This window comes from Aulonocara stuartgranti, assembly GCF_965226115.1.
Source record: "Aulonocara stuartgranti genome assembly, chromosome: 1".
Classification (NCBI taxonomy): domain Eukaryota; kingdom Metazoa; phylum Chordata; class Actinopteri; order Cichliformes; family Cichlidae; genus Aulonocara; species Aulonocara stuartgranti.
In genome coordinates this window covers 40,747,501-40,767,682 of record NC_138939.1, presented here as the reverse complement: position 1 = coordinate 40,767,682, position 20,182 = coordinate 40,747,501, and the positions used below count along the sequence as shown (strand labels likewise).

The 20,182-nt window shown below is 42.2% G+C and overlaps 2 protein-coding genes across 3 annotated transcripts in view; one reads left to right on the top strand and one right to left on the bottom strand.

Annotated features, from left to right (window-relative positions):
- Positions 1 to 1,565, bottom strand: part of ctxnd1 (cortexin domain containing 1) — a 135,680-nt gene extending 134,115 nt beyond the window's left edge. Inside the window, exon 1 of the mRNA XM_082531470.1 lies at positions 987 to 1,565. The gene's annotated coding sequence lies outside the window, so the exon portion shown is untranslated. The remainder of the gene's footprint in view (positions 1 to 986) is intronic.
- The window catches only part of abhd17c (abhydrolase domain containing 17C, depalmitoylase), a 37,144-nt gene that overhangs the window by 10,246 nt on the left and 6,716 nt on the right, over positions 1 to 20,182 (top strand). For both annotated transcript variants that reach the window (XM_082531229.1, XM_082531228.1), the window contains one exon: positions 8,764 to 8,943. In XM_082531229.1, coding sequence (XP_082387355.1) covers positions 8,764 to 8,943 — 180 coding nt within the window. The remainder of the gene's footprint in view (positions 1 to 8,763; positions 8,944 to 20,182) is intronic.

Genomic DNA, 20,182 nt, shown 5'->3' with positions numbered 1-20,182 from the left:
GTGACAGTGATGCACAGTCTTGTTGGTATATGTATGATTTCTATACATTTTACATCAGATAAAAACTTTGGTTGTAAGATTCAGATTCAGCGAGACATTTTAAATGAGAATAAGAAAGTATGTCTTTGTGCCCCCCTCTCCCTGTTAATGCCCTACCTGGCCCCCTGGCAACACTTTGCTAGACCCGCCCCTGCACAGTTACCAGCTGTCAGCTGCTTAGAAAAGGATCCTGGTGTTATTTGTGTCTCAGAAACAGTTCATAACTTCAACTCATTCATGTGACCTAAAAGGTAAACCTGTTTCTCCATCACCTGTTCAGCTCTGATGATTCAGTAAGGACGTCTCCTGGTTTCATCTTCATGTTTCCCTCTCACCACATATCCAAACCAACATCATGACCAGCAGCTTTACAGCTGTGGCTCCAGCAAACATCAGCTGATACTAGAAATTAATATTAAATATATTCTAACAGCAGCTGATCAAGCTTAAACGTGCTGCTGTTGTTTACCACGACATCCGCTGGTTTCCTCTTTCTGGCGCAAAGTGGGCGATAAATAAACAAGAGAGACGATCAGCTGATCATTGATCAGTTTCATGATTGAAGTACAAACAGGAGAGGGAGGGGGAGAGAATGAGAGAAGAAGAGGCAGCTGTGCAGCATAATGACAGAATAACTCCAGCTTTGTGTCTTTTTCCATTCTAGCTGAAGTTCGGGACAAACTGTGTTCTTTTTCAGCTCAACACCAAACGCGTAATAATTTCTCTGAATACGGGACGGTTGGCAACTCTAATAACTAACCTTATGAATAAAATAAATTTTACTATTAGTAAATTCATAGCAACAGCTGTATAGAAACTCCGTCCTGCTAGCTAGTAGCAGTACGAGTTATTGTAACTGACTGTAAAAAGTCAGCACAATGAAAATAAACTCCACCTAAACTTGGTTTATATCTGACCCAGATGGACTGCAGGTCATAACTTCTTACCTGAAGTTCAGTTCACCTGACGCTCGGACCAGCGGCCGCCTCGGGTCTCTCCTCCTCCTGCCTCCGATCTCCCTCATCCACCTGCTGGCCTCCACCACTTGTTAATTTTACTGAATCTGAGGAAGCTCCGCGATGCCACCACCAAACATCTAGTTATTTTTACACACCGGCCAGCATCTGGCCAGTCCAACGCCTTTCATTGTTTATACCGTTACAAAAAAACAAATAAAAAAAATCATTGGGCCACCGAGCAAATGCCCGGTATGCCCGATGGCCAGTCCAGCTATGGCCGTGCCATCAGTTAAGCCCACGTGCCCAGAGTTGCCGACCCCTGATTTAGAGTAAGGATCAGAAAATATTTTATTCAAATATCAGATCAGCTTAACAATGGAAAGTTAAATGTCTGTCTCCTTCATGTTGAATTACATCATAGGCTTGAGGGGGATCATTACGTAAATAAACAAATCAATAATGAACACGTCTGAGGTTAATGTGCCATTTGACACATAGTATTAATGCCACTTAATGAAAACGGAGAGCATCTAATCACATCTAGCATTTAAATGAAACATTTTATCATTCCCCAACGCTTCCAGGAGTAGCCTGCATGAGCATAAAACTGCATTAATCATCAGACTGCCTTAGGGAACCTAAGCACCTGAGGAGCAGCTGTATGTTTATTCAATATCTTTTTAATCAGATGTTGAGGAAAATCATTAGGTGCATGGGCCTTAACACTGGAATTTAATTAAAGTGGTCTTTTACTTGGCCTCTAGGGACTTGGGTTGTTTTGTGCAGCAGTAAGATTTTGAAGATAACCATTTGCTTTAAAAAAAGATCAGTTGCCTTGGCACGCTAATAATTGCTAAATGGTGTTATTGTTCTTTTTCTTTGATGTTACATGTCCGCTCACTGGACTTTAAAAATTCAGTTCCTTGTGTTGAATAAACAGCAGCATGTCCCTGCAACTCTCGCTTTTCACTTATGTTGACTTGAAATAATTAAAGAAATAACAGAGTAGCTCTTAAAACTCAACGTAAATTACACACGAACAACATGAAGCTACTCACGCAGAGAAGAACGGCTGCTGCTGCTTCATCATCCTCATCATTTCTGATACACTGGCAGGGCTAGGGGCCAGGACTCTCCTCTTCGGGTTTTTGGGGGATGTTGCTAACTCCGGGTCGATAACAGGCACCACACCCGCAGTAGATGTGCTCGGTGTGAGGTCTCGCAGCAAGCTATCAAATACGGCGCATTTCTCGGCTTTTAAAAAAAACGCTATGCGTCGCCAGGTGTTTCATCGGATTCGAGGTGTTACCTCCTTTGACAGTATCACAGTATCAGCTTAAAGCACTTGTTGCTGCTGAGTTTGCATCTTTTGCTGTGAAGTACAGCCAGACTTTTGACTGCTTCGCCTTGGGCATTTTTAATCTGTAGCTCTGCTCTAAAAGAACGTACGTACCTGGGCCTGCCTACTACGCTTGCAAAGGTAAAATGGGGGGGCGACCGTGGCTCAGGGGGTTGGGAAGCGTATCTGTAACCGGAAGGTCGCCGGGCTCTCTGTCCTGGTCGTTGTGTCCTTGGGCAAGACACTTCACCCACCACCTACTGGTGTTGGCCAGAGGAGCCGATGGCGCGATATGGCAGCCTGGCTTCTGTCAGTCTGCCCCAGGGCAGCTGTGGCTACACCTGTAGCTGCCTCCACCAGTGTGTGAATGTGAGAGTGAATGAATAGTGGCATTGTAAAGCGCTTTGGGTGCCTTGAAAAGCGCTATATAAATCCATTATTATTATTATTATTGTTATTATTATTATTAAAATGATTGGCTCCTAAAGTGTGTGACATCTCAGGGGGGAAAAAAGCACCGAAATAAAGCACTGAAATGTGCGCTGCTTTTCGGTCTGGTTACTACCGTTTATGTCAGAACCTACCGGTACCCATCCCTACCCATAACTGATAATTTATTTGAGATTATTAATTTGTGGTGTTACCGACTTGCATGTCTCACCCATTCAGAGCCTTTCTATGTGTAGACATTTTACATGTGCTTCCTGGTGCTCCAGTTTTTCGCCTCATCAGAAAACATGCTGGAGTGAAGTTGACCATGAGCAGAGATGGTGCTGAAAGTTAAAAAGGGGCAGAATAACAACAACCCACATTCATCAAGAATCTAATATGAAATCACACCATACTATATCACTGTCATCAGGCAGGGACAATGCAAAGCAAACGTAGCCTATGCTTTACCTGATGGGTACACTGTTGCTGTTGAGGTGTTGCTGCTGCTCCTGATGGTGCTGGAGGGCAGGGCTGTGTTGATCTGACACTGTAGACATTAAAAAGTCCATAGGAGAGCTGGTAGCTGATTAAACAAGTGTTATGAGATAATAATAAAATGCAAAGATCGGTGACAGCGCCTGTGACTTACTCTCTTCCTCCTTCCATCTCCTCATCTAAACTATCACTCTCCATTTGCTGTCCCTCTGAGAACAAGGCACAGTCTGCTGTTGCATTAGTCTGTTATTGAATTACCCACACATACAAAAACTCTTGCACCTAATCCATAATAGAGAAATAATAGAAAAATGTTATAGAACCAAAACATTATTTATTATTGTTTTTCTACTTGAACACCTCTGCAATGCAACAACTGGTACACGTGTTATTGTTACCTGTGCTCTTTAATCCAGCTGGTGATGGATGCACTGCATCACACAGCTCCTTTTGTCACAGTTTCCTCCTCATGTCTGGACCATGTTATATCATGATTAATAATTTAAAAAAAAAAAGTCTATACATATAAAACAAACACACACGCACACACATACAGTGACATTTTATACCTTCTCCAGAATACTGTATATCATAGGTGTCAAACCAAATGACTATCAGAGCTGGCCTGCTGGTATCATACAGCTAATATATATATTGTTTAGTATTAAGCTTTGCTTGTTCCATATTCAGTTTTTCAGCTAAACTTGTTTGAGTCCATAAGAAAAGATTCATTCTTATATCTGGAGGAAGATTTTTTTTCCCAATAAATATTAACGTTAGCCCGCGACTTTGTTCCAGTTTTGAATTTTGGCCCTCTGTGTATTTGAGTTTGACACCCCTGCTGTATATACTATGGCCACAAGTTTGCATCATGGTGCTGATCCAGAATCCCTTATTATATATTCCCAGTGCTTGAAATATAAATCCAATATATTCTATTTCTTAATTATTTAGTCCTCCAGAAAGGCAGGCCCTGTAACTTACTTTAAAACTAAATATGTTTCTTAAAACAGTGGTCAGAGCTACAGACCCATGACAGCCTTACCCAGTTAGCGAGCAGCTAATGACCAGCACCACTTGTGCATTTAATCAAAGGAAAGGTAATGCTTTGTTGTGCTGTTGCACACACAGGACGCTCTTTTGTTTCGTCAGTTGTCACAAAACTGTTTCTAATTGTACATAATAGGCTAATACTCCTGTGTGCTATAGAATACAGTGTATGCATTACACCCTACTGGTTTTTGTTTAGGGGTGGGTTTTTATAATCGATTCATCGATTAAAATCGATTCTGGCTTGGATAACGTAAAATCGATTCATTAAAATCCTAAATTGATTTTTTAATATAAATTTATTTTGTCCGAAATGCCAGAATCTCTGGTGACATCTCACAAAATTTCAAGAACCACCAAACAGTAAATGAGAGCAGGTACACGGATTCTGCACATAGACTTAAACACACAGCGTGACCCGCGGATCAGAATCAGTTAGATGTCGCCTTTCTCACGGTCGGGGCTGAAAGCCGACAGCTCGCTGATTCTGATCTGTCGGAGGGTCCGCGCTTTGTGTTCACGCCCTTTATGAGCCGATTCTAAAGCTGTTAGTTTGATCTCTCTCCAAACAATATTGACCGAACCAGCAGCAAAAGAAGATCCAAACGCTTCACATAAACATCGTCATGAATTCTTTTACTGTTTTGCTTCCATTGCGATGCGCAGCTCTCTCTCTCTCTCCCTCCCCCCCCCCTCTCTCTCTCGAACAGTTTCGCTTTCTTCATTATTCGCTTGCTTGTTACGCACAAGTCTACCGCTGTTTACAGGCTGTCGGCCGCTGTTTTTTTCCCTTTTACATTCTTCCGAAAAGAAAACCTCATTTCTGCCGTTCAATACTGAACAAATTAAAACTTTTTAAAATTATTCAAAATGCAAAATGCTGTGTCTGTAATAAAACCGCTGTAACTTCAGAGGTAATGTTCATTAATTAATGGTTTTCTTTCATTTTTGATGTACTGCAGAATATTTTTATAAAATCCCAGGCCAGGAAAATCACCTTCATGTTTTTCTGTGTTTTATCTTCAGCTACTTTGACACAAAGGCATCTGCTGTGACGCTTACACCTGTGATAAAGTCTTGCGTGTGTCAGCTTCCTTTTGATTGATACAAAAATATGTAAATGTTCTGATCTGAATTATAATATTTCTGACTGTCAAAATTTCCCAGATTTAAATCGAATCGAATCGAATTAAATCGTGGATCGAATCGATTCGGGACCTTGTGAATTGGAATTGAATCGATTCTAGAAATCAGTGACGATACCCAGCCCTATTTTTGTTGCATCAGTCTGCATCTCTCCTTTTCCCTTACAGCCCTGCACCGCTCAGACTGCAAAGATGCGCGTGCTCTTTGCGAGCTCGTTCCCGGCTCGTAACCAGCCTGCTCTGCCGTCAAGGGGGAGCACTGGTTAATGGTAGTCACTGATAATGCGCCCCTCTGTTTCTCCAATTTCTTTGTTAATATCTTCAATATGATGCAGTTTCTTGTATTTTTCAGCTTAACTCTGTCAGTTTTTTCCATTTGTTCTCTTAAACTAACTGCAGAATTGAACTAGGTCTTTTTTAAATTCAGAATTCGTAATGCCACAGCTTCCACTGTGTCACTTTCTTTACAATTGCCATGTTGGTCCTTCACCGTCATGGAAGTGGAGGATGTAAAAGGCATTGTCCCTATAGTGATAAATGTTGCCTTAAAACATGTATTTTGTTGACAAAATGTGCAAGTTTCCTATGACGTACACACTCATGACTCAATCTTGGTCATTGTTGAACTGGACTCCACGGCAGCCGTCGAAGTTCCTGCACATAATTGCATCGATCACAGTGTTGAAGATACCACATCACCTTTGCTGAAGCTGGTTCTGCATTATATCTGCCAGATATTATGGCTCTTAAGCGTTCTTTTCCACATTGTTCACGGCATACCATAAATCACCATGTTGTTGAGAGATCTTATTCTTAAACCACTGTTTTTCACAGTGTTGACTGACTCCCGATATTTATCCCTGAAAAACAGGTCATTTCAGTAAATTGCTCTGTTTTCAAGATGTTCCACTGGGTGTCTTAAAACATATCTGTAATTTTTGGCCATTTTAAAAAAAACAAACACATTTATGCCTTTTGTCTGCTGAGGGCTCATGAAAGTCATTTGATGATGTCCATCTGCTTGGTCTTCTTCTTTTTGTTCTTCATCGTTTAGTAGCCATGATATACAGTTGCATTCATTCTCAACGATGAGTCTCTTTTCCTTACAATGTTCTGTCTGGTGCTCCAAAGTCCAGGGAGTTGTGAGTCAGATGGCACCCAGCGGGGACTTTGCCCATCCATGTGTCAGGTCATAATCAGCTGTCAGGATGACCGCGCAGTTCAGTAGCTGCTTATCAGAGGAAGTACTTGTCTAGGCCAAAAGATTAGTCACACCCAAGCTGTTATCTGAAGAGCTGTTGCAATGACATCTCTTCATAGGGGACGTCCAACACAGCACCTCTACTCCAAATCCTTTGTAAAGCTGGATTTGGAAACAGAATGGTTTAAAAAAAAAAAAAAAAACAACAACAACAAAAAAAACCTTTGTGTGTTTGCTGTGGTATAGTTTGTTTCCCAGCACTGTCAGGGAATGGGAGGGTTTGTTTTAAGCTTCCTTTCCAGATTGTGAGTGAAGGCAAGAGGACATGCCATCCAGAATCTCCTCTGCTTGACAGACTAACTGTTTTCTGTCAGGACTGCAGTACTTTAGAAGAGAAGCTGGGAAACGCTATGCCAGTTTCCAGGTCACATGTCTAATGGTTGATCCACTGTCATACTGTTACTGAAAGAATTTCTCAGTAATTAAATGTAGGGCTGCAACAATTCATCAATTAATTCGATAATAAAAAAAATGCTCCACACAAATTCTTTGCTTCGATGCTTCCTTTAATACATGCTTGAGTGTTTCACCCACGACAAAAAACAGACCTGCAATACAAACGTATTTAGGAGCAACGTTCAGTTTATTATGAATCTCATAATAGTGTCATTATTTTAATACACCAGTAGGGTGATAACATAAAGATCACATTCATTGTCATCTAGATTTATACTAGATGATAAAAGCAGTGCAGCTCCAACAACACAAGAAATGAGTTTATGCTTGAGAAAAAGAATTGTTGGTACTAACAAAGCAGGAGATGAATATACAAAGTTACAATAGTGTTATGAAATGGAGTGGGAATCAAGAAATTCAAACAGAACAGGCCTGGCAGAGGCAGGAAGCAAAAGATTCCAAAGACACTGGGAACAAACTAGCAAGAATTGTCTTCCAAAACAGAAGTGAAGGACTTGGCCAAGTTGGGAATTCTAGTCTCAAAGAGGACAACCACTAGAACACTGAACACAAATGGAAAGCGAGGTCGTAGACCAAGAAAAACACCACTTTTGCAGGCGAGACACCATCAAGACGGAGGACAACGTGGACAAACATTATGAATACTGGAACTGCATCCTTTTATTTGATGAAACTAGAGCTCTTTGGACATTGAGACGCTTTTTTGGAGAAAGAAGGGAGTGGCGTGCATCCCAAAGAAACATTCTTCAAGTATATCTGGAACCAGGAATCCAATCAAAGTGGAAGGAATCGTGAATCTCTTTCAAAATCTGTGGGGTGAACTGAAGGTCCAGCTTGAGAGACTCACTCTTTCACAAAAACACTTTTTTCTATGTTTAAGGGCTTTCTATCCAATATTCACTCTAATATCATTAAACAAGGATATTTGGCATGGACACCCAGGGAGCACCCAGGGATCGAAAGGCCAACCTTATGATTAGTAGATGACTATTGGCACCTGGGTCTATCAGGTCTAATAATTTTGACTGTGGTAAAGTCTTTGTTTTTCTGTATTGTAAAATAAACTATTCAATTTAGAAAGCTGCTGAATGTTAAATGTACAAACATAGTCTAAACTCCAATGACAATAATATAAGAATCTAAATATTTTGCTGATTAGGATGAAAATATATATATTATATATTATATTGTGTTATATACTGTTCAAAAAAAGGGAACACAAAAAGAAGACATCGCCTGACTCAAAGTGATTCTCCGCCAAACAGTCCTCGTTCATTAAGTGCTCTACAAACTAACATTACAGCTGACAGCTGGATTTTCCTGTCTCACTTTAGCCAGCAACAAGAGAACCAGAGTAAAATATGGACAGAAAAACCTTCATCTTATTTATTTAATTTATTTTTAGCAAAAACCCATATTTGCAGCCAGGGTCAGCACGAATGTGACCCCTTCAGACTGCCTTTTAGTTTTAAACTTCTAATTTAAGCACTTGCTGCTTAAATGGCGTCACAGATGGTTTAAATGAGCCTGTAGTAGTTTATGTAGTGTTTCATGTGTGAAGCCTTGTGTATGCTGAGTAACATCACAGTATAAATGAATGTGGCTTTTCTGTGTGTCTTTGTAAAGGTATGGTGTAACTCCTGAGAATATCATCTTGTATGGTCAGAGCATCGGCACGGTGCCCACCATCGATCTGGCTGCTCGCTATGAATGTGCTGCCGTCATCCTGCACTCACCACTAATGTCGGGCTTGCGGGTGGCCTTCCCTGACACACGCAAGACTTACTGCTTCGATGCCTTCCCCAGGTATGTGTTAAAGACGCAATCAACACGCATGCATGTCACAACGTGGGCAACCAGCAGTGTTACAGTTTTATTGTAACACTGATGCGTTAAACCTCTCTGATGTAAAGGTAAAAATGTAACTTTCTGTCAGGCAACTGCTTCACGGCTAGTAGGAGGGAAAAGAGTAAAATTAATAGAGAGAAGAAGAAAAAAACTCTGAGTCCTTTCTGTTTCTGGAACCGAAAAGTCTCTTTGTCATATTTGTGTGAGCACTTTTTGATGTATGTGTGTATTAAAAAAACAAACCAAACGTTGAAACTTAAACATGATTTAAATGAACTTTTAGGCTCCACCTGAGTTTTTATTGCACCCATAATATAAGGAAATGGCTGATGCATTTATTTATTACCAGAAGTAAATTTCTATAAAACAGTTGCTCATATATTTGAAGGATCAAACGTCAGCATGAAGACAAAACATACAACACAACAATAAAAGGAAGCACAGATATTTGCTCTGGAGTCTTGCAGCACCAGATGTGGCTGCGAGGTCACATGTGGCTGCCTCTGAAGCAGAGGTTGGAACGTAAACAAAATTCAAGCTGGCATCTAAAAACTGGGTGTTGGTCTATGAGAAATGACATTTGTAAAAAGCAGCAGCAACAAGTGAAATATGTTTTTGGGGTTTATTTTGCCTGTCCTCTCTGGACTGTAGCAATCAGGATTGTCTGTCACAGCCCAACATTTATCCTCTCTCTGTGTCACTCTTGGAGAGGCACTTCAAGTCCTTGAGACGAGGAACCAAAGCTTGTAAAGCGCCTGTTCCCAACGACATTAACAGGTCTGCAGTTTGTTGCAATCCACTTGGCATCAATCAATATGTCCGAGGTCGACTTACCGAGCCCCCGATGCTCCGTGAGCAAGCTGGGTGACACGTTAGCCAAAGTGCTAGCAGCATCCCTGACTAACATAAGCTTCGCTTCAATGTGATATTTTAAGCTGGAAGTGCTTCTGTAAAAATAAAATTCCTTCTGCCGAGACAAACTGCCCGAAATGCGTTGACAGAAACATTTCAGGGATTTTGAGTCATTCTGCACTCCAGATGTGTTGGCGTTATATTTTTTGTATCGTGTTAATCGTAATGACGGCGTAATCTGCGTTAATTTTGACAGCACTACTTTTAAGTTATTAGATTCTAAACTGACAGGACTAGGGATAGAAAGGTGAAAGACGAGGAAAAGAGAAGTTGGGAAGAGGCTCAACAACAGGAGAGGAACAGAAAGACAGAGGAGAAGAGAGACGGAGAGAAAAGACACTAAAAATGCGTTTGATCACCTGCTGGGAAAAAAACTAAAACAAGCACAAGGAAAACATCACAGTAGGGAAACCACAGCTACAACCAACATAAACACAAATAGCAGTAAATAATCAATATTGAATGTTACTGAGCAGCATGCAAGACTGACAACCCACGATATGTTTAGAAGCAGCAGCCAACCAAGACGTGTTTGTGAACACCAGTCTGTACTCAGGTGTGTGAAGAATCAAAACAGTGCACGCTGCAAAGCATTTCAAACGCATGTTACCACAAAGGCAACTGACATTATTTGAAGCAGTGCCATCCTTGCACAGCTGACTGTTTACCTGCACAGTGCAAGACTGTACACTCCCGCCTTATGTCAAAAGAGACAGTAATATCAGAAGAACAACAGGCTGCTTTACTGTAAAAACCATGCCAGCAACCACAGTCAAAAATGTCTGAATTACGTGGCTGATTAAAGTAATTGGCCCTCAATACTCTTTAGCCAGGAACTATAAGACAGCGCAAAGATTATAGACCAGGGATGTCAGGTTTAGGGCCCTGAATCATCCAGGCAAAGATGCTAATCTGGCCAAAGGTTAAGGAGGTCATAAATTTGGGACTTTTAACTGTTTTTTCACAAGTTTTACAGCTTTTCCTGCAGGTAAAGACCTCTCTCATGGCAATTCATACTACACTGTAGTAATTAAGTAATGAATAAACAGTTAAATGAGCAAGTACACAATAAAAATAAAAAATATAGCGTATAGCACTTTACAACTCCACAACTTTGATGGGTTTTTTTGCACTAATAATGTATTTTCACTTAAACAAGCAGCTGTTTTTTATCTGCATTAAAGTTATATAAAAATGTAACAGTGCAAATTCCTCGCTGACAGTTTAACCAAAAGGCATTTCCAGTGGAAACTGGCCGACATATCCTCAGCATAACCATGTATAATGTCCACAAAACTTAAAAAGAGGTTACACACACACAATACGGTAATATCATGTTGAGGTGCAGTACGTATCACTCCGCCAGGCTCCGCCTACGATAGCCGTAATGCTCCATTGCAGGTTCACAATGTACAATGCGGGTCGTACTGAAACATCTGACAGATTTTTGAGCGCCGTGCACATAAAATCGTTTCGAGGTCAGTAAACACAACCAGAGTTCATACATAAGGCACACGGGATTATAAGGGGCTCTGTCGAGTTTCAGAAAATTCAAAGGATGATTTTAAGTGCGCCGTATTTTCCAAACAACACTGTAATAACAACGGCCGCTAGCATGCTCTACCAAAAATAGTGCTTTGTTAAGATAAGATAAGATAACCTTTATTAGTCCCACACGTGGGAAATTTGTTTTGTCACAGCAGGAAGTGGACAGTGCAAAAGTTATGACGCAAAAATTAGAATACAATAAGAATAAATACAGTACACAGCTGTACAGAATAGAATAAAATAATATACTATATACAGTAGAATAAAATAGAATAAAAATATACAATAAGATAAAAATAGAATACGAATGCTATATACAACTGAGTAAAAATACAACGATGCCAGAAAAGATTATTGCACTTAGTGTTATTGCACATGTGTGGATGTGTGTGTTTGTTCAGTTAAAGTCTTTGTTGTGGAGTCTGACAGCAGTGGGGAGGAAAGACCTGCGAAATCTCTCCGTCCCACACCGTGGGTGCCGCAGTCTCCCACTGAAGGAGCTGCTCAGTGCTGTCACAGTCTGCTGCATGGGGTGGGAGACGTTGTCCATCAGGGATGACAGCTTAGCCGCCGTTCTCCTGTCACTCACCACCTCCACTGGGTCCAGAGGGCATCCTAGAACAGAGCTGGCCCTTCGGATCACCCTGTTCAGTCTCTTCCTGTCCCCAGCAGAGATGCTGCCGCCCCAGCAGACCACGCCATAAAAGATAGCAGAAGCCACCACAGAGTCATAAAAGGTCTTCAGGAGTGGGCCCTCCACCCCAAACGACCTGAGTCTCCGCAGCAGGTACAGCCTGCTCTGCCCTTTCCTGTAGAGGGCGTCTGAGTTATGAGTCCAGTCCAGTCTGTTGTTCAGATGAACACCAAGGTACCTGTAGCTGTCCACAGCCTCAATGTCCATACCCTGGATGTTCAGTGGTTGCAGTGGAGAATGCTTGTGCCTGCGGAAGTCTACCACCAGCTCCTTGGTTTTACTGGCGTTGATCTGGAGGTAGTTCAGCTGGCACCAGTCCACAAAGTCTTGAGTCAGTCCTCTGTACTCCTTGTCGTCCCCATCAGTGATGAGGCCGACTATTGCAGAGTCATCAGAGAACTTCTGCAGGAAGCACTGGGTGGAATTGTGGGAGAAGTCTGCAGTGTAGATGGTGAAGAGGAACGGAGCCAGAACCGTTCCCTGTGGGGCCCCCGTACTGCAGACGACCCTGTCCGACACACAGCCCTGAGTCCTCACATACTGTGGTCGGTCGGTGAGGTAGTCCAAAATCCAGGTAGTGAGGTGATGGTCCACTCCAGAGTTCTCCAGCTTGTCCTTCAGAACCAAGGGAAGAATAGTGTTGAAGGCACTGGAGAAATCAAAGAACATGATTCTCACAGTGCTTCCAGCGGTCTCCAGGTGAGCGAGGGAACGATGTAGGAGGTGAATGACGGCATCATCCGCTCCAATGCCAGGCTGGTAGGCAAACTGAAGTGGGTCCAGTGATGAGCTTATTAGGCGCCGAAGCTGAGCCAGGACCAACCGCTCCAGGGTCTTCATCAGGTGGGATGTCAGAGCCACCGGCCTGTAGCTGTTGAGGTCCTTGGGGCGTGAAGTCTTTGGCACTGGTACAACACAGGAGGTTTTCCAGAGCTGTGGGACTCTTCCCAACCTCAGGCTCAGGTTGAAGAGGTGCTCCATCACCCCACACAGTTGGTCCGCGCAGCACCTGACGACCCTCGAGCTGATGCCATCTGTTGTTGTTGTTGTGTATCTGACTGACGGACGAAAGCTAAACCAGTTCCACACCAGTGAAGCTGCAGCATTTTTACAAACCAGTTCTGGTTCATCCGTTTCATTCAACGATCCGCTTTCGCCCTTCTCGTTCTCCGTCGCTGCCGCCGCCATTCTTTTTCCGCCATGTGAAAACAAAGCCACTGCGCATGCGCGTTTTACCCATATTCTATCGCCATATTTCATTTTCTTATCGTTGCCCAACATTATACCGGTATTACCGTGAACGGTATGATATGGCCCAGCACTAAGCAACGATTTAAATTTGATACATTTATTTCTTCCAATTTAAGGCCATGAATCGTGTTGACAATGTAGAAAAATGACAGACTGTTGCAGCTGCACTTCTTTTTGTATTTTTGGACATTATAATATCTCCTGGATTAAAAGTGCAGTTAAACTTCCGTACACTGACAGGAAGAGGAGTTTCCCTGATCTGGCCCACTTAGGATTAAAGTTGGCTGTAGGTGGCCCACCATGTAAAATGAGTTCGAACCACAACTTTGTCATACTTTACAATAACATTAGATGTGTGGTACGAGCATAACTGCCCATTGATTAAAACATGTACTATAGAAATAAGTGCCTGTGTTTTTGAGCATTGACAGGGGATTTCTTTAAATCACCCTGTAATTCTTCAGCTAAGACACCTGAGTTAGAAAACACAGAGAACTGCAGTCGTTTTTACACGCGTGGGCAGCAGCAAACACACCCTGCGAACTGCTGCCTGCGTACTTTTATTTTTATACGTGTATGTGTGTAAAAATAACAACGTCACTCAGAATCAACAGGTTCTTCCCCTTTTCTAAAACTATATGTTCTTGGAAAGAGCTGCGGTGTCTCTTCTCTACATCTAACTGTTCTCTAAAAACAGGAAGTGGTTTAGTAGCTGAATAAGTTCATCACAAAGTTATTAGGTGAAAAGTTATTAGTGCTGTCAGCGTTAATCTGAAATGACGTTAACGAGCTACCGCGGATCTCCCAGTGCGTAGGGCTGGACGGCGTCAACACGTGAACGAGCTAACTGCGCTAACACACTAGTTCCCACCCATGTAATTGAGCATTGCGTGGCACATCCGACATACTGTTTTACTTTAGTCCATGACGCGCTTACCTTCAGGGTCATACGTCACATGAAAACCAAAATAGTTCCAAACGCCAGATCTGAATGAGGGTGGGGGAGGTTCAATTTGCCATGTTGCAACGAGCTTAGCTCCTGTCTCGCTAGCTTGCCCTGCGCTCAGTGAATCTGCGTTCGACTACTCTGCCTAGGCTGCACTGTTGAGCGCAGATCCACTGAGCGCTCAACACAGACAGCATCGTCAGAAGGAAATTAAAAATGTTGTATTGTTCGATAAACATGCATACCGAACCGAAAGCACTGTATCGAACGGTTCAATATCGATACGAGTATTGTTGCACCCCTACGACACAGCTATGGTTAGCATAATATAAACACATTAGCACAGTGAAGCTGGAGGATGAACACTAACTTTTTTCCACTCGATAAAAGTTAACGTGAGGGTTCCTGATGGTTAGAGACAAATGCAATCGCATGGCAGGATGCTGTACACAGACCAAACTTCAGCCAGGAGAACAACTGAGATAATCCATCCACAATACAAGGTTAGTCATTCATATACTGCTGCTGGGGCTGGGCTGTAGTTACATCCTAAGGTTTTAAAAACTGATTTTTAAAATGAACAGTTGTAATAAAAACCGAGATGGGCTGACAGTGATCACTGACTGTTTTTAGGGGCTTGTTTAGATCAAACAGAACAAGATAAAAAACATTAAAACATGTTAAAAACACAGAGTAGTTTTTAACCCGGAAGCAGGGTTCATACGTCATCACTTAAAGACCGGATATCCCACCTGCTGTGAATGTTTTAATACAGTACAGTTGTTATTATAATCACTCATCCTGTTTATGTTAGGATAAATAACATTCAGGCCTATACTACTGTACTTTAATGTCAGTCAGGTGGTACTCAATGTGAAAAGTCTGAGAACTGCTGCCCTATGGCATTACCATCGGCACAAAAGTAAGAACTGCTGCTTTACAGTCTTCCTTCTCAGAGCCAACAATGTTTTTAGGCACACATCAGTCGTCATTTGTTATCATTGTTAAAATGTCTCAAAATGTTAATATAAAAGCCCTAAAAAACCATTTTGAAACGGTTTGCAGCCGAGTGTGAAGCAGTGGGAATGAGAATCAGCACCTCCGAATCTGAGGCCATGGTCCTCAGCCAGAAAAAGGTGGAGTGCCCACTGTGGCTCAGGGACCAGTTCCTGTCCCGAGTGGAGGAGTTTAAGTATCTCAGGGTCTTGTTCGCAAGTGACGGGAGAAGGGAGCGGGAGATCGACAGACGGATCGGTGCTGTACTGGCCTGTTGTGGTGAAGAGAGCTGAGTGTAAAAGCCAGGTTCTCAATTTACCAGTTGATCTACGTCCCTCACCTATGGTCACGAGCTGTGGGCAGTGACTGAAAGAACGAGATCGCGGATCCTGGGCGCCTCCTGGGTGAGGTGTTCCGGGCATGTGGGCTGGGAGGAGGCCCTGGGGCAGACCCAGGACACGCTGGAGAGATTATATCTCTCTGCTGGCCTGGGAACGCCTTGGTGTTCCCCCATACAAGCTGGAGGAGATGGCTAGGGAGAGGGAGGTTCTCTGCCCCACGACCCAGCCCTGGATAAGCGGAAGAAGATGGATGGATGTTTATCTAAAATTTAAAGAGTGAAATTTAGCAATAGTATTTTTTTTTCTTTGAGCGAGATAGGGAGAGATAAATGCATCACTGCAAAACACAGCAAAGAAGTGAGTTATTTTGAGATCAAATTCTCTTCTCTTCTATGTTTTTGTGTTTTAACTGAGAAAATGTTTCACCACAGTTGTTCACTTCTGACCAAAATGTGAAACAGCTAGGGATAGGCGTTATTATTGGTTCCTTTCAAAAATATCGAACAGCCTCACAAGATTCACAATTTAGAAACACAGGGGATGTTTATCTGACCAAATTATAAAAAGCCAGACAATATGTAAATGTTACAGTCTGGTGTGTCTGTAGGTTTATCGTGTGCAGTGCTGAGCAACATTAAGTTTAACTTTCAAGGAAGTGTTACATAACTGGATATGTTTGAGTCTGTTCTACGTGTGTAATCTCAGGCATTTCTCAGATCCTTAAAGAGTAGAGAGTGTGGTGATGACTCTGTAATATTTAAATGTCATCAAGTTGCCAAAAGTATTTTATAACAGCAGTTTGTCTCCCCATTTTGTTTTGCTTATCAAACGTCATGTGATGCTAGCAACAGGCTAAACAGACGCATGCTTTTCCAGTTGCCTCTTTAAAAATGTTTCTGCAAATATAAATTCTACATTTTGAAAACCTAAACACAAGTGTTGCAAACAACAAAGTTAAATGCAGCTATTTACCTAAAAATGCACCCAAGAATTTTTTTATATAACCATTTAAAACTATTTACAGAACAATCAGCTGTTCTACATCAAATAAGATGCCACACAAAATGATTTGTGCCACTCCAAAAAATAATTTCTGTCTACTATGAAATAGTGGACCTCATCACAAGCGTGGTACCTGCAGGCCTGACAGCAGGAGGTGTATCACTCCTGTTTTCCACCTGCAGACACCGTTTACACTGTAATCTGACTTTGGTGGCTTTTTGGCAGCAACTGTGATATTCATCAGTCGCCTCATTGTTCTGACACACAACACAAAACTTTCCACTAAACTACACAGTAACTACACACTGCAAACATACTAAACGTCACAAATCTCTCACGTCTCAAAACTCGCTCCCCCTCTCTTCCTCTTCTGCTCACTCGCCGCCATCACTCCTAAAACTTCCCCCTCTTCCTAAACCACCAAATGCCATGTTCCCAGTAATTTTAAGATTGGTCGACCTGGTGCACCCAGGTCAGGAAAGGGTTTTTTTGGTTTTGATTTTGGTCGCTAGCGGAGAGTGCTTTCCTTCAAAGACGCTGTTTTTATAATTTCTTCCCACAGTAAACATCACTATGTAATCAGGAAAAAAACATTGAGTATTCTTTTTATCACGTGGCCTATCAACACAATTTAAAGACTGGTATAAGGTTTGAAGTCGCCACTTTCAACACAGCAATTGAGGATCAGGGTCCTTGGGCTGATATAGCATCTTGTTAATATGTCATCTTAAATTGGTCATGTGACTGGTTTACCATGACTATATTCTTCCTCAGCCAATCAGCAGCACGGGTGTGTAAGTAAGTTCTTCTTTGTTTTAAGGAAACAAAGCCTTGGGATGCAGGCACCTTTTATGATATGTTTATAAAAGGCTTTACTGTTTAAAATAGACGGAGGCAGGCTTTACTTCAGCTTTTATACACAACAGTGTAATATAGAGTAAACTGTTTTAAAGACCTGGGCTTGTTTTTGTGAATGAGAGAATCTTCGCTATGTTATGTTATGTGCTTGACATTCATACTTTTCTTATTTCTCTATATGTACTAGATTCTTCAAATTTTTCTCAACTCTCAGCACTTGAGTTAAACTGACAGATTTAGAGGAGAGGATGCCAGACATCGCTGTACTTGGCTCAATTTTTGTTAGAATTGTGGTTCGGTCCTTGCAGACTTTGGATCTCCCCTATTACTGTATTAGCACGGTGATTTTACTGGAATATTCTGGAGCCATGACTCAGAAATGTCTTGTATTGAGGCTACAGTCTTTTAGTACGCACTCCTCTGAGGTCAGACATTTGAAAAAGGAATAATAGAAACACCAATAAATGTCTTTTTTTTAAAGTAATGTGTTTAAATATGTGACCTTGATCCTATTTCTAAGAGGACAAAAGCTTTGCCTGTGCAAATATAATAAAAAGCCTCCAAATTTCTGTGGCAATTTGCATGGCGTGCCAGAGCAGCTCAGTAGTAATCTGTCTGGAAATCAAATGTTTGCTAGTGTTACCAGGGCTCTAGACTAACTTTTTGACATGGGCGCACCGGTACACCTAACTTTAAAAATTTAGGCGTACTCGCTTGTACCGGTTCTCAAAGTCCTGATTCGATTCAATTTAGCCTGAGATAGTCAGATATATTATAAATCTGATCATTTATCAGCATTGCAGCAGCATCACAGCAGATGCCTTTGTGTGAAAGTAACTGAGAATAAAACACAGAAAAACAAGAAGATTTTCCTGGTCTGGCTTCTTATAGCAGATAACCTTAAAAATATTCCGCAATATTCTGCAATTTTGCATAATTTTAAGAAGTTTAAATTTCTTCAGTATTGAACCGCAGAAATTAGGCTTTCTTGTCCGAGGTCATTTAAGTGAAAAAAGAAAAAGACAGCGCTGTAAACAACAAAAATTCATGACGACATTGATCAAATGTGAAGCGCAGTTTGCTGCTTCTTTTGCTGCTGGCTCGGCGAATTTTGGTTGGAGAGACAAAACCTGCAGCTCAGAATCAGCGCAAAAAGACGTAAACACAGCGCGGACCGGACGCATCAGGATCGCTGAGCTCCGACAGCGTGTCCGTCTACGGGCCGTCGGGTGGGAAAGCCGAGAAAGACGAAGCTGATTCTGATGCGTCGGGTCCGCTCTGTGTTTAGGTCTTTGTGTGGAATCCGTTAATGAATTGATATCGCTTTATTCAAGCTACTCACCTCTCTCTTCCACCTGCACTTTCAACTAGACCACGGCCAATCAGAGAGGTCCCGCCCCTGACTATCTCTGATTGGTTTAGTCCACGATAGGGGCATAATGTGTGTCTGTTGTTGACCACACGGAGAGTTGCAGAGATTTTTTTTTTGTTACCCGAACAGTTCGACCAAATATATTTTTTTAGTCGCACCACTGAAAAATTTGGTCGCACTCTAGAGCCTTGGTTACAAAGGTAATATATTTCCATCAGGCTGTGTTCTGTGTAGCCGTGCACTTAGTCATAGAAATGTTGGCAAAACTCATTTTTAAAAGCCATGTCTTCAGTTTTTATACCTCAGCTGTGAAGTGAACATGATAATAGTTTTATTCTATCAGGAATAAAATTAGTTCCCAGTAATTCCCCGACATTAATATTCTGACTAACTGCACAAGCTGAGGCCCTGCCCCTGTGGAGTGACGATTACAGCGGAATTTGTATTCATAGCAGTTCTGTCCAATGAACAAGACAGAGGTGATCACAATTTACCTAAGCTGCTGTCAGTGTGTGTCTCTCTCACACTCACTCACTCTCTCTCTCTCTGTCACACACACACTCACTCTCTCTCTCTCTGTCACACACACACACTCACTCTCTCTCTCTCTGTCACACACACACTCACTCACTCTCTCTCTCTCTGTCACACACACACTCACTCACTCTCTCTCTCTCTGTCACACACACACTCACTCTCTCTCTCTCTGTCACACACACACTCACTCTCTCTCTCTCTGTCACACACACACACTCACTCTCTCTCTCTCTGTCACACACACACTCACTCACTCTCTCTCTCTCTGTCACACACACACTCACTCACTCTCTCTCTCTCTGTCACACACACACTCACTCTCTCTCTCTCTGTCACACACACACTCACTCTCTCTCTCTCTGTCACACACACACACTCACTCTCTCTCTCTCTGTCACACACACACTCACTCACTCTCTCTCTCTCTGTCACACACACACACTCACTCTCTCTCTCTCTGTCACACACACACTCACTCTCTCTCTCTCTGTCACACACACACTCACTCTCTCTCTCTCTGTCACACACACACTCACTCTCTCTCTCTCTGTCACACACACACTCACTCTCTCTCTCTCTGTCACACACACACTCACTCACTCTCTCTCTCTCTGTCACACACACACTCACTCACTCTCTCTCTGTCACACACACACTCACTCACTCTCTCTCTCTCTGTCACACACACACTCACTCTCTCTCTCTCTGTCACACACACACTCACTCTCTCTCTCTCTGTC